This window comes from Nicotiana tabacum, chromosome 16 (genome assembly GCF_000715075.1).
Source record: "Nicotiana tabacum cultivar K326 chromosome 16, ASM71507v2, whole genome shotgun sequence".
Taxonomy (NCBI): domain Eukaryota; kingdom Viridiplantae; phylum Streptophyta; class Magnoliopsida; order Solanales; family Solanaceae; genus Nicotiana; species Nicotiana tabacum.
Window position 1 is genome coordinate 1863464 of NC_134095.1, and position 14213 is coordinate 1877676.

Genomic DNA, 14213 nt, shown 5'->3' on the forward strand with positions numbered 1-14213 from the left:
ATTTTATTTGGCATTTTCATAGACAACCATAATAAGATAAAAAAAACATTTTAAACAACCAGACTCATTTTGATTTTCATTTAATGGCACAAAAAACCATTTTCTTTTTTTTTTTTGAAAAAAAAACAAGACAGAAAAATGATGATTTTTTTCTTCTATTTTTCTTTGCTTTTAATATAATAAACTAATAAGACCTTTTTTTCATTTTCTCAAAATTTCGGCAGAGTTTCGATAGTACTCGGACATTGATTTTTCTCTAAAAATAAGTAGTTATATCTCTACACTGTCATTTTTTCTCCTCTTTTCACGATTTTTTTTAATCTGTGGAAAATAATGAAAACATACAAAATCTTTTTGAATTTTCATGCTTTGTTTTATTTGTAATTTTATTTTTTATATTTATTATTTCTTTAAAAAATGTGGCATGGGAGACATAATGATTTCCAAGACTTTTTGGATTCCGCAATTGCTCCCCATGCGCTTTTCCCAACATATGAAGCGTGGGGGACATATGGGAATTCCAATACTTATTGGATTCCACAAATGTTCCCCATGTGCTTTCCCAAAAAGCAAGCGTGGGGGACATAGGGAATTCCAAGGCTTCTTGGATTCCACAAATGTTCCTCATGCTTTGATTAAAATAACATCATGCTGGAAATGACCAAATGACTCATTCGCCCTTGACTGAATACAACATGTAGCACATAGGATGCCATAAGATGGTCTATTATTTTCAGGTTGCTTGTCCTAGACGGACCCAACCCCTATGTTGAGTCCCCTAAGTCAAATGCACATGATGCAAATAAACGTTCCTACTAGGGATCCGGCATGTGGCTTTGTTATACTAGGTTCAAAAACCTGGGTCGGTGTTCTAGACAGTGTACCCGAGCGGACAACTCGAGCTGAGGAATGAGCTCCTTTCCGGGAACCAAAAGGCCAGCCGGCTTAGAAACTTTCCGAGCCTCTTTTATTCAGGGTATGACACTAACAGAATAGGGAGTCTCAACCAGTAAGCACATCCCCGGAGGTAAGAAGAGAAAGGTTTCGGCACAATTTATATACAGTTCAAATAATATTAAAGCGGTAAAAGCATCACTTAGCACATTGAGCCCAGACATATAATAAAATCAGATAATAAATAAAGCCAAATAATAACAATTATTCTAAGCTCGAATTCTTAACCCTGAACTAGTGGTTCTGGGCCAATAGTTCCCCAGCAGAGTCGCCAGAGCTGTCACACCTCCTTTTTCCGCACTCGCGAGGGCGCAAGGGGAGTTTTTTCCAATTAAAGGACAATCGAAACGGGATTGGTTTAATTATTTCAGAGTCGCCATCTGGGAGATTTAGGGTGTCCCAAGTCACCAATTTTAATCCCGAATCGAGGAAATGAATGACTCCATATTACAATTTGCGTACCAGAAATCCGGATAAGGAATTCTGTTAACCCGGGAGAAGGTGTTAGGCATTCCCGAGTTCCGTGGTTCTAGCACGGTCGCTCAACTGTTATATTCGGCTTATTTATCTGATTTTTAATACAATTATGAACCATGTGCAAATTTTTATCTTTTACCGCTTTATTATCATATTTTTTAGGAATGTGAACATCGCTTAAAACATATCTTTGGACTGTGTCACATGAAATGCACCCACAATCCGAAACATATTTTATTTGATGTTTTAGGATTTGGATTTGGGTCGCATGAAATGCACACCCGAGTTTAAGAAAGTAATTTAATTAAATCGTGTCTAAAGAGGCTAACGCGTTATTATCTTTAGGGAAGGCAGTGAAATTCACTAAACGGTCCATCCCAAATTCTAAGTATTTATTATGACTAATTATTGAGGGCCCCGCAATTTGCATTTTATTTGGCGAGGCTCATCTCATTCTTATTTTTTAAAATGAATTTGCAACGTCATGGACACGCACCTCGGGCCACGCCATAATCAATATACCCGTGATTAGAGACACATTTCGATTCCGTTGAGATTTAGATTTGGGTCACATAAATGTGCACCCGAGTTTAGGAAAATTAAATTATTAAAGGCGCGCCTGAAGCAACTAGCGCATTGTTATTTTGGGGTAGGGCCGTGAAATTCGCTGAACGGCCCGCCCCGGAATCTAAGTATTTAACGCCTATATTTTGTGAGAGCTACGCAATCTGTACATTTTATTTGGTGAAGCTCGTCTCGTTTTTATTATTTGAGGGAAAACTTAAGGCAACTACGATTTTCTACTAATGAAATCATCCGAGGTTAAACAAAAAAAAACAATGATTCTAACAGGTAATAACATCCATGGTAAAAATGAAAAATAGAATAAACTCGTTCATATGCTCACATTTACTTTGGGCATGCAGTAACTAAACATAGAATAAACATTTTTAACACAACAACAAAAATTGCATCGTTGACATTCATCAATACTCTCATTCGCCGTGAACCATAATATACGAAATGAACGAAATTAAACAAAGGATGAAGAACAATAACCTTTGAACTTCGACAACCTCAGCACGACAAACACGACCCCGACGGGACTCAAGCTGGACTTCACCGAACGAGGAACAACAACGAAACCCCAGAACAAACTCGACGAACCGGACCTCGACTCAACTTTTGGACTTTGGACTGGAACTCGACTTCAACTCGACCTCACTGACGAACTGTTTGGTCGACGACTGTGGGGTCAAAGGGCAGTGTTTAATGGCCGGAGGCATCGCTGGACATGGGGACGACGAACAGCAGTGGTCGTCGGGGTTGCAGCGATGGAGGGAGTTTAGTGGTCGTTCATGGTGGTTTTGGGCAGTGACGACGGGAGTTCAGACAGGAGGATGGTTGACGGGTGGTCGATGGGTGTTGCTGGGTTTTTGGATGAGGTCGACGGGACTGGGGCTGCGACGGGGGGGTGCGACGCGAAAGCATGCAGAACCAGCTGCTCGGAAATGCAGCGAAGCTGAAAATGGTGGAGCAGCTCCGGTCGGGGTTGTCCGGTGGTGTTCAGGCGTTAGGGGGGTGGTTTGCGACTGGTTTCTGTTTGGTTATGGTGGTTTCACGGTGGGGAAGGCGACGGGGGTGGACGCAGGTGGTTTCGGGGTATGGGTTTTCTTAAACTCGGGTGCACATTTATGTGACCCAAATCCAAATCTCAACAGAGTTGAAATGTGTCAATAACCACGGGTGCATTGATGTGACGTGGTTCGAGATGTATTTTCACGATGTTGCAATTCTCGGTAAAAATAATAATAATAAAAGCGGTACACAGTTAAAATTTGCACATAGGTTCAACATGTATTAAAATAAGATAAATAAGCCGAATATGACAGTTGAGCGACCGTGCTAGAACCACGGAACTCGGGAATGCCTAACACCTTCTCCCGGGTTAACAGAATTCCTTACTTGGATTTCTGATTCGCGGACTGTAATACAGAGTCAATCTTTTCCTCGATTCGAGGTTCAACCGGTGACTTGGGACACCATAAATCTCCTAAGTGGCGACTCTGAAATAAATAAATAAATCCCTTTTCGATTGTCCTTCAATTGAAAAAACTCTATCTGCGCGCCTTTGCGGGCGCAGGTGAAAAAGGAGGTGTGATACCGATTATGTACGTCAGCCCAAGTGACGGCTGGGTATTTGAGCAAACTTTTCTTTAACTAACGTGAAACTGTAGAACTCCGAATGTTGAGACCTTGAGCGAAAGCTTGAACGACCCAGTCATCGGTGACCGAAGGAAAATCCATTTTCTCTGCTTGGAACCGAGATACGAATTCCCTGAGCATCTCGTTTTCTTTCTGCCTTACCTTGAAAAGGTCCGACTCCCTCGTTGCAATTTTAGTGGCCCCGGCGTGTGCTTTTACAAAAGAATATGCAAACATAGCAAATGAATCAATAGAATTAAGGGGGTAAGTTATGATACCATATCAAGGCACTCTTGGAAAGAGTCTCCCCGAACTTCTTCAGCAATACAAATTCAATTTCATCATCTTCCAAGTCGTTTACTTTGATGGCGCACGTATACGAGGTGACGTGTTCATTTGGATCGGTCGTCACGTTATACTTGGGAATCTCAGGCATATGGAACTTCTTGGGAATTATCTTCGGAGCCGCACTGGAGGGGAAAGGTCTTTGCACGAACCTTTTAGAGTCCGGTCCTTCTAAGATTGGGGGTGCCCCCGGTATTTGATCAATATGGGAGTTATAAGTCTCCGCTTTTTTGTTATTATCCTCGATCTTCTTTTCCCCGGGCTCTATTCTCTTGGTAGTTCTTCGATCATCCTCATAACTGTGGGGTCAGTCCCCGAGCCACTACCATTTGATCCCTTCGGCGCCGACTCAGCACGTTGACGTTTCCCGGTTCAGCTATACTCAGAGTTTTATTCCGATTCTGAAGTTGAGCAGCAATCTGTTGAGCTTGCAGCATCTCGAATATCACTTGGAGGCTGACTCCCCATCTCCTATTCCTTGTGTTCCTTGGCCACCAGATCTGACTTCCCAGTGTGCATTCCCCCGGGGTCTGTGCCCAAATCCACGTTTAGAGCAATGTGTGAACTCACATCAACTAGTTCCATATTTGGCACTTCTCCTGGGTTTATCGGTGGTACACCGACCCCTGCATTGTTGTTTTCTCCAAGACCTTCACTGTCATGAGTAGGTGCATTTTGTTTGCTAGACATGTTTCAACCTGAGAATCAAAAAATCTTAACAAGAAAAAGTGTAAAAACAACGTATGTAATGAGATAGTAAAGAAACAATCATTATTATCTTTAGCCTCACGGTAGGCGCCAAACCATTTAGCTCGAAAATACAAGTAACAATTAAATTTGATTTTTGGTTTTAAAGATATGTGATTTATTCCAATACTAGTGAATATACAAGTAATATTAGGTTTAAGTAAGAAGAATTGATGAACCAAACCAGTGTTGTTAGAGCAATAGGGACCTCAAGCTTAATTATTTCGGGGCCGTCGAGGTGAGTTAAGAGCAATGAAGAATGAACAATAAAGCTGAAGAACAATTGTGGAGCACAATAAACGAGAAAAGTAGAGTAAAATGTTTTATTGCGGTGAATGAGATGATGTTTATAAATTATTGGGGTCCCCTTTATATAGGAGGGAAAAACCCTAATATGGTACATTTCCAATTATGGTAAAGAGTTCTATTGGTACAACTGTATAACAACCTAGTACGGACTCGTACCATTTCGTACAAACCTTATCCCATAATTTATGCCCTAATCCCTGATCCACGTGTCCTTGAGAAATTTTCGCTCTTTCTTGAGTGTCATCGAAATGGAACTCCCTCGAGGTAGGTCGTGCCAGGCCTTTGATTTGCTCCCTCGAGGTATGCATTTTCCAGTCAGATCTGGTTTCTACTTCGTACTGCCCAAACTTGAGCCCGGGATATCATTAAGTCCTCGAAATCGAGCTCTCCGATTTTGACCGTATACAATATTGAAAAAGGTGAAGAAATTAAAGAAAACATTTCCTAGAAAAATAGTGGAAAAATAGCACCTAAGTAAATTAAGATGTTCCATTGAATCATCTTAGTGAGAAAATTTATTTTGGGGATGGCATGCATAGTTTTAACTTGGAATAAAGATATATATGATCCATTAGTATCTCTTCCGCTAAAATCTGAACTTTTCAGGCTTTTGAAAATAATTTTAGATCATATAACAAAAAATGAATATTTAAAGAATTTTTTTTTAAAAAAAGAGAATGATGATGTCATGGAAAGGTCAAATTGACATCATTATCTCATTCCTAGTCCCTTAGCGTGGTGTAGTGAAGGTGTGTCCCATCCCATTGGGCTACTTCTCCTGAAAAAGTACACTTATTTTTTGCAAATGGATGTATGCAAATATATGATGGCTTTCTCCAATATTTGGTCCCCCATTTCCTCTTTATTTTTTTGTTTCATTAGCTACTATTTTTTGTTCAATTCTTCTTGGGTTTATATGAATTCTTCTTCAACCCTGTTCCGGTTCATTTACATACACGTAGTTTTCATACACTTGAGTGTTGTGGCTCTCCTTTAGTTCTACTCTGGAACGTAATAAAAAACGTTTTATCAGCTTGTCCTTGTAACATTTCAACCTGTGCATCTTTTCATCTGATAAGAAATTCTAACGTGTTTCAGTTTCGAGTATGAAAATGAAGAAATTCTTGGTAAGAAGTTTTTTCCCTTAAATGATCATACGTGATGCTAATCTAGATAGTCGGGCCGTGATTTCGAATATCAGATAATTAATCCAAGAAAAAAATTATGTATATACAAAATTAAATGTTGGATAACTCTAGGTTTCGGCTAGTTCTCATGTTGTTACCATCTAAATCTCAAGAAGTTCTCGAGTATCGAACGAGAGAAAGACAACATACTAGAGAAAAACTATTCCATAATGACTAATTATATTAAGCGAAATTATTACTCCCTTCGTTCCAGTGAACCTATTTCTTTTTTGGTATGTTTCAAAAAGAATGATTCCTTTTTAAATTTGAAAATAATTTAGCTTAAACTTACAATTCTACTCTTAATAAAAAGCTTCTATAACCACACAAATATTTTGGACCCCTTTTTAACTTATTTAAGACAAAAAATTCCAAAAGTCTTCATTTTTTCTTAAACTCCATGCCCAATCAAGCAGATCACATAAATTGGTTCGGAGGGAGTATTTAAGAATGTACATGAGATGCTCTCATTGACGTTTCTACTTTAATTTCTACTTAAAGACTAAATCTAATTAAGCTCAACATAATGAGAAAGACGCTTACAAGACATGCCTACTTTCTACTCACTTTCGATAGACAAATGTTAGGTATTGTCTTGATTTTCTTATCATATTTGGTTTTCTTATTTTTTGAAGGAAAAGACAACATATTTATCAAAAATAGGTTTTCCTTCTTGTAGAAGAACATTATGAATCTTCCATATTTGGTTAGTCCCTTTACTGATAGGAAAAAGTTTAGACTTCTATTAATTGAGATCTTTCTTTCTCATTCAGTAGCATCCACAATGTAACCACATGGGGTTTGAGAGTCGTGTTTAGGGGAAGAACTTTACGGGACAAGTGTTAGTGTATCATTTGTGTTTGCCTCTTCGTGAGGTCGTTCTCTCGATATCTTGTACTCCCATTTTATATAGTCGATTGCTCATCTCAGCTGTGGACTTAGGTCAATTGACCGAATCACATTCAATATTTGTGTCTCTTTTGATATATTTCTCTTTTGTTATCTGATTTATCATCGTTCAATGTTTGTTTTGCTAGCTTCCGCATGACACCTGATTATTTCGATCCTAACAATAAGAACATGTAAATAATTATATATATGTTGAGGCATTGAACCATCAAATAATTAAACTTGAGCTTAGAGTTCATCCAATATTTCAATGTAATAGATACTGTTCTTCCTTTTTAGACTAATTTACAAAGAAAATTGTTCGTACGTGTTTTTTCGTTAAACGAAAAGCATTTCACAATTTATAACTTCATTTTTTCCCCTTGAATATGTATAGTATGGACCACATGAATAATAATGGAAAGATAAGCATATCCAATTGGCCATTCGCAACAAGCATTTTGTGTTGTGTTTTAAGATACCGACCAAAGCTCAGTACTATACAAAGACTTCTCAAAGATTAACATGTGGGTATGAAAGAAAGAGAAGGAACAATCAGAAGAAGTTAACATGGTTGCTATCATTTCTTTTCTCAGAAAATATCACTTTTTTTTTTCTCCTTCAAAGTCTTGGGATTGAAGGCAGCAGCGCCAGGCATTTTTAATCATAGCCTTAGGGGAATTATAATCATCTCCCTGTAATTGCAGTCACCCAAAATACCTAGCTCCCCTTACCCCTCCACCTAAAAAAAATACAATTATTTATAAGTGTTTTGGAGACAAGAGTGGGAGACAAGAGTGGGAGACATGAAATTCGTTTTTATATTGTGAAGGTGCAAAAAGTTTGGCAGAAAAAGGAAAAAATAGTATATATTATAGTATACCTTATATATCCTATTTGTCCATTTAAATAAAAATGACATATGCCCACATTTGAAAACTTTTTAATTCACACAACAACAAATCTAGTGGAATCCCACAAGTGAGGTTTGGATAGAGTAGTTTGTACGTAGACATTACCCCTATCCTACAAAGATAGAGAGGTTATTTCCTACGGACCTTCGGCTAAAAAAAATGAAAAGAAACAACAAAAATAAAAAATAACAACAACAAAAACCAAAAAGATAATAATAGCAATATAAGCCAGAAAAGTATATGGAAGGTAAACACCAACAATAGAAACTTTTTAATTTAGAATTACTCGTTTTACACTCAATGAGATTCTTTTACAGTTATAAAATTGTCATGAAGTGTAAGAGGGTAAGTTTTAACAATATTTTTGGATACGTGGTAGAAGTCCAGAAGTCTTTATATCTTCCTTAAATTCGTGTTTAATTAAACAACATCGATATAAAATAAAATAGAGGTAGTATATATCATGAGAGCTGTGGGTTCTTTCTCTTCTTGCTTGCTTGCTTATTTTCTTTCTTTTCAAGGTTTGCTTTATGGCCCTTTGAGACATTGAATGAGTAAGAACAAGACTTATATGGTGAAAAGTTGCTTAAAGTGAAGATGATATATGTGGTTGTCACCTTACTTAACAAATTTGTGTATGTTAAATTCTTTTTTGAGTTAAATATTGTATAGTAGTAGCAGAGAGGAGCTAGCTAGCAAGAAGATAGAGGAGGAGAGAAGCTTGGGTACTTTTGCTTTTAAATTATTCTTCATCTTGGGATTTTCAAGTGCCTTAAAAAACAAAGCCAAAAAAAGCAAAGCAAAAGCAAACTTCTCATATATTTTTTTTTTTAAATTATGGAGCCTGCAAATCTCCATCACCACCACCAACAATATCATCAACTCCAGTTCCAAGATCAACTTCCTCTTGGTATTTCTCCTAATTCTTCATCTTCTAATTCTAGCTATGGAGATGCAACAAACACTACACATACTTGGACCCCATGTACTATCTTGTAAGTCACTTTAATTCTCTCTCTCTAACTCTCTCTCTAAAAACAAAAGAGAGACACCGCTTTAGTTATGGTGTTTGATGTGAATGATTATATTTTGGCTACTTTCAAGAAAACCCCATTATTATTATGATCTATCTTTAAGAAAGAAAGACTTGAGAATATTGGAATCTCTTCTCTTATTTTTTTATAAAAACATTCTTTGTTGATTTGATGTGCAACAAATAGAAAGTTCCCTAAAATTCCTTTTTCTTTCATTTTTCATGGACCAATATTTGCATTAATCTTGAAACTCCTCAAAAGCAATAGTGCTTAAAAAATTTCCCTTCATTTTTCCATTAATATTCTTAGTCTAACTATTGAACTTTCACTTACATTTTATCTAATCTTTTTTCCTCTTTTTAGGAACAGTGCTGGAACTAGTCTTAGTTCATATTCTAGTGGAGCAATCAATACTACAAACTCAAGTGATCCATTATTATTAAGGCAGCAGCAACAAAGTGGCACAAACTTAGTTTCTATGACTCAAGATTTGGGGTTTCATTGGGCTAATAACAGTGTGAGCAGCCAATTAGTAAAGCAAGAAAATTCATTAGATTCATACCCAAGATTCACTCAAATGTTGAAAAGTCCATCAAATATAGAGGAAAGAGAATTGAGTGATATGAATGCTAAACTTCTGTTTGGAACTCTTTCTAATTCTGGATGTCAAATGATCAATACTGGGCTTCAACTTTATCCTGGAGATCATAATCTTCTTTACTCCTCAAACTCTAGTAGTAGTACTAATAATAGAGGGAAATTTAGTCAGATATATCCCACAATAAATGTATCCAACTTGAATACTATTAATCAAGCATCATATTTAGCAAATTCTAGCTCTTTGGATATGAATTTACAGCCGTTGGATCTCGTCAATTCTTCAAGATATGGAGGGAGCTTTAGCCAACCATATGGCCTAACAAATCATTTCCAGCATTCATCAAGTGAAAGTCCAGTAGATAGCTCCTCCAGTGTTAGTATTTCTTTCTTATTCCTTACCTTATTTTATGCAAAATTATGGTTTGGTCACATTATGCGCAAAAAATGAACTTCAGTACTGGTGATGAAATATTGAAAAACGTGTTTGAAGTGTATTTCTAGTGAATTTTCACTCACAAAACTTCTATTTCTTACAAGTAAAATATATGGCGAATTACAAAATTTGATTTTTTTAAAAAAAATTTAACTTCAAATTACTCTTCTTCTTTTTCAATTTTCAACTATATATTATCCATAAACGACCTAAGAATTTCTTCTTCTCAAATGTCACTGTCCTTTTGTTTTTCTTGTTTATTTGCTTTTGCATGCATTTCAATGTGCATTAATATTACTTACTACGTTGCTAGCAAGTAGGAGTAGAGCATTTTACCTTAAGCTTAATAGAGTCATATATACTTACATTGCATAATAATTCTAAGGAATTGAAAGATAATTAATCAAACTAAAAACTTTCATTTTCTGTGGATACTGTTTGAGATTCTTAAGTATTTACGAGAATGGGGAAAGCCAGAAATCTTTTTTTTTCTTCCTTTTTCACTTTTTGAATAATTTACAAGAAAAGAGAAAGCTTTTCTTTTCTCATATTAAAGGCTACTTCAGCTTTATACATTTATATGCCTCTTTATCTTTTTTTCTCTCCCTTTCCTCAGAAATGAGTTCGTCCTTTGCCTTATACTTTGTTAAGGTTGGTATGATTAAATGTGATAAAGTTTACTCTTTTTTTGAATCTTGAAGATATCAGCCTTTAGTAATGGAGTGCCTGAAGCTAAAAGGACCAGCAATATTTTGGAGCCTAAGGCACCTCAAAATGCACCAAAGAAATCAAGAGTAGATTCACGCGCATCCTGTCCACCCTTTAAGGTAATGTATCTCGAGTTTAAATTATATACCTTGATAGCTTGATGCACAAAGTATCTCGTGTTTACGCATGATCCGGTAAAGGGCCGCACTCAAGGATTGTGATGTAGATATCCTAACCTAATGCAAGCATTAATGTCTGTTTTCATGGCTCGCACCTATGACCTATAGGTCACATGGACAACTTAAATTATATTCACTAACATTCCAAAAAAGTTATATTATCAGTGAAATTTATTCGTTACAGTAGATTATAAGTAGTCTATTTTCAAGATTATCATATCACGCTTGATACGGAAAGTGTACTTGTTATTATAGGTCAACTTAATTTGATAGTGTACGAAATAGTAACTTTCGATTGGCATTTCATGGATGGTTTTGCTTTATTGAAGCGCAGGTGAGAAAGGAGAAACTAGGAGATAGAATAGCAGCTCTTCAACAATTGGTAGCGCCTTTTGGCAAGGTACGTTTTATATTTTGCATCAATGTCTCAAGTTTTTAGTTAGTCATGAATTATCTATTGTAATGCCATATATGCCACATCTTCTATAAGTAGTTAGTGAATTATCAATTAAACTACATTTGTTAGTATATGTCATTACAAAATCATGCATAGTGATAAAAGTAATGTTACTTGCCCTTAATTCAACCCTAAAAGTTAATTCAAGAGGCGGGACTATCAAAACCATACAAAGAGATCTTCTCATTCCTAAACAGCCGATATAGGAACTCAAATAGTTATTAGTAGTAAATAATTTAACTTTATATGATTAGTAGATTTTTAAAACTGTTGCAGCAGAGATAATTTACATTTATTTTGAAGTGGACGGCTATTTTGGCGTCCAAAGATTCAAGCTTTGGATAGCACAAATTTCATGGAATTGTACAGTAATGAAGTGCATGCTTAGGGTATAACCCCGAGAAAGCAAATATTGTTCACAACGCACTATTTCTTAAAGTTGCTAAACTACTACATTTGCATTGCGTTTTTAGTTTCTTTATTTAGAGACATGTAGTGAAGTTTGTGGAATGTTTGACAAGTTTGTTTTGGAGAATACTGCAGACGGACACAGCATCGGTTCTAATGGAGGCTATTGGTTATATCAAATTCCTTCAGAACCAAGTTGAGGTACCATTTTTTCACTTCTATAACATTCTTCTTCTTCTTCTTCTTACATTGTTATTGTTAAGAAAATATTAATTTTCATACTTTTACATTGTTATTTGTGTAAAATATAAATCCTTTACATAATAATAAAGTTGAAGTCAGGATCAGGTGTTAGTAATTGAAGTCTGAAATTAATTTTATATATATATTTAATAAATTTGTAATATGAATACATAATTTGCATTAAATCTACTAAGTTCGAACTTCCGTTATAGTAGTGGCGAATTCCCAGTTTCATTTAATGTAGGAAAGGTTGGCGAAATTAAAAAAAAACCTAGTCTTATGTAGTAAGACTATTCATTTTAGGGTGTAATTATGTTGTCGGTTAAGAGGGCCGACCTTTATGTTCTCTCACTATAAATTAAGTTATTGACTTGCTGATTCCTAACAAATTGTTGCTGGTGTTATATTCCCCGCTAAAAGCCAATTTTTTTTTATCGACTTTAGCTAGCCGATCCTTTGCAAGAAATATTTCTTTTTCATCATAATTTTCTATTTTATAAGGCAGCCCGATGCACTAAGCTTTCGCTATGCGCGGGGTCCGGGGAAGGCCGGACCACAAAAGTCAATCGTACGCAGCCTTACCCTGCGCATTTCTGCAAGAGGTTGTTTCCACGGCTCGAACCCGTGACCTCCTGGTCACATGGCAGCAACTTTACCAGTTACGTCAAGGCTTTCTTTCCTCGATTTTATAGCAAGTGACTTGTTAATACTGAAACCTAGCTGCAGACTTTATTTAATAATGTATTGTAGTTATTGCTAACCTAAAATAAATTGTGAGTGACTTGTAATATCAATTTAAGCTACGTTAATAGTGTGTAAAAAGTTCTATCACACTATCAGTATACTAATCAATAGTACTATTAAATAGAGCTACCAATTGCACCTTCTCTGACTTTAACGTACAATATCAAGAACCTGCACACCAGCTAGCTAGGGTTTTTGGGCTTTTGTGGTATATGTTGAGGTTCAACACTTACCAAATAATTAAACCCAAAACTCTTTCCGTTAATTTTTCTATTCTATATTAATCTGTCCTTTCCGGACCTTACATGAACACCAAATATTCTGTGCAGCGGGCTGCCATTATCTGCACCTCTTATGTGTATGTATGTGCATGTGCAGTATATATTGTATAATTGCCTTTGAAATGTTTGCTTCTCTTCCTTTTGCAGACACTAAGTGTCCCATACATGAAATCATCACGCAACAAAACCAGCAGATCACTGCATGGAGTAAGATATATATATAACTTCATGCATCTATTCTACCATTAAGTATTTTCAATTGAAATAATAAACAATTTTTTATTTTCTAGGGTGGTGGAGAGATGAACGGAAGTAGTGAAGAATTAAAAAGAGATCTTAGAAGCAGAGGGTTGTGTTTGGTGCCATTGTCTTGCTTGACTTATATGACGGACGGCGGCGGCGGTGTTTGGCCGCCGCCTAACTTCGCCGGAGGCACTTGAATTAATTACCTTAAACTCTAAAACTTGTGAGACTGCAATTAATACTCTGGCTCAAAAGAGACGACTTGACAATTCACTTTTTTTTTTCCTTTCTATTTTAGCCTTTCTCTTTAATGGAGCAAACTTGGTCATTCTGTGAAAAAACAAAGGCTCAAGTTGTAGCTGGATGGACCAAGTTTGATCCATTGATGGTTTGTTAGTTTAATTTAACGTTACTTGTTTTGATATTTTTTTTGCATTCTAGACTCTCTCAAGTGTCAGTTATGCATATTCAACTTTTCAAGTTATCTCTTTTTCGTTTAATTCCTCTTCCATTTTTTCTTTTTCCTCTCTTTCTCAATAAATAACCTTTCTTAGTTGATTACGTTGAACACCATTAATACTAGCTCAGAACCCATATTTATCTGTAGGTTTGTTCCTTCTTTTCTTAATTTTTTTTGGAATGTAGCGGGTCCATGAATACAAATAAGAAAAGGTAAAACTAAAGATTTTTTTTTATTTTTATTATGTGAAATTTAAGCAATGTACGTAGAGTTGCAATTAATTGTAACTTGAATCATTTAATTCTCTCTAGTTTGATGTTAATTAAATAAAAAATTTAAACACCTATATATAGAGTTGGGTGGCAAAATGGACGGCTCGGATCGAATATGGGTTGGC

General features: G+C 36.0%; 1 protein-coding gene across 1 annotated transcript; it reads left to right on the forward strand.

Annotated features, from left to right (window-relative positions):
- Positions 1-8361: 8361 nt before the first annotated feature.
- On the forward strand, positions 8362-13840 carry LOC107790733 (transcription factor bHLH110). Its single transcript, XM_016612690.2, has 7 exons — positions 8362-9021; positions 9424-10033; positions 10795-10920; positions 11315-11380; positions 11981-12046; positions 13261-13320; positions 13404-13840. Exons 1-7 carry the CDS (start codon positions 8864-8866, stop codon positions 13551-13553), a joined length of 1236 nt encoding a protein of 411 aa, XP_016468176.1. The 5' UTR covers positions 8362-8863; the 3' UTR covers positions 13554-13840.
- The last annotated feature ends 373 nt before the right edge of the window (positions 13841-14213 follow it).

Excerpts from the sequence above, each read along its gene's own strand:
- LOC107790733 (XM_016612690.2), top strand. The coding sequence starts at position 8,864 with ATGGAGCCTGCAAATCTCCATCACCACCACCAACAATATCATCAACTC. Across the intron at positions 10,034-10,794 it reads CAGTAGATAGCTCCTCCAGT|ATATCAGCCTTTAGTAATGG; the intron begins GTTAGTATTTCT and ends TGAATCTTGAAG. Across the intron at positions 12,047-13,260 it reads TCCTTCAGAACCAAGTTGAG|ACACTAAGTGTCCCATACAT; the intron begins GTACCATTTTTT and ends TTCCTTTTGCAG.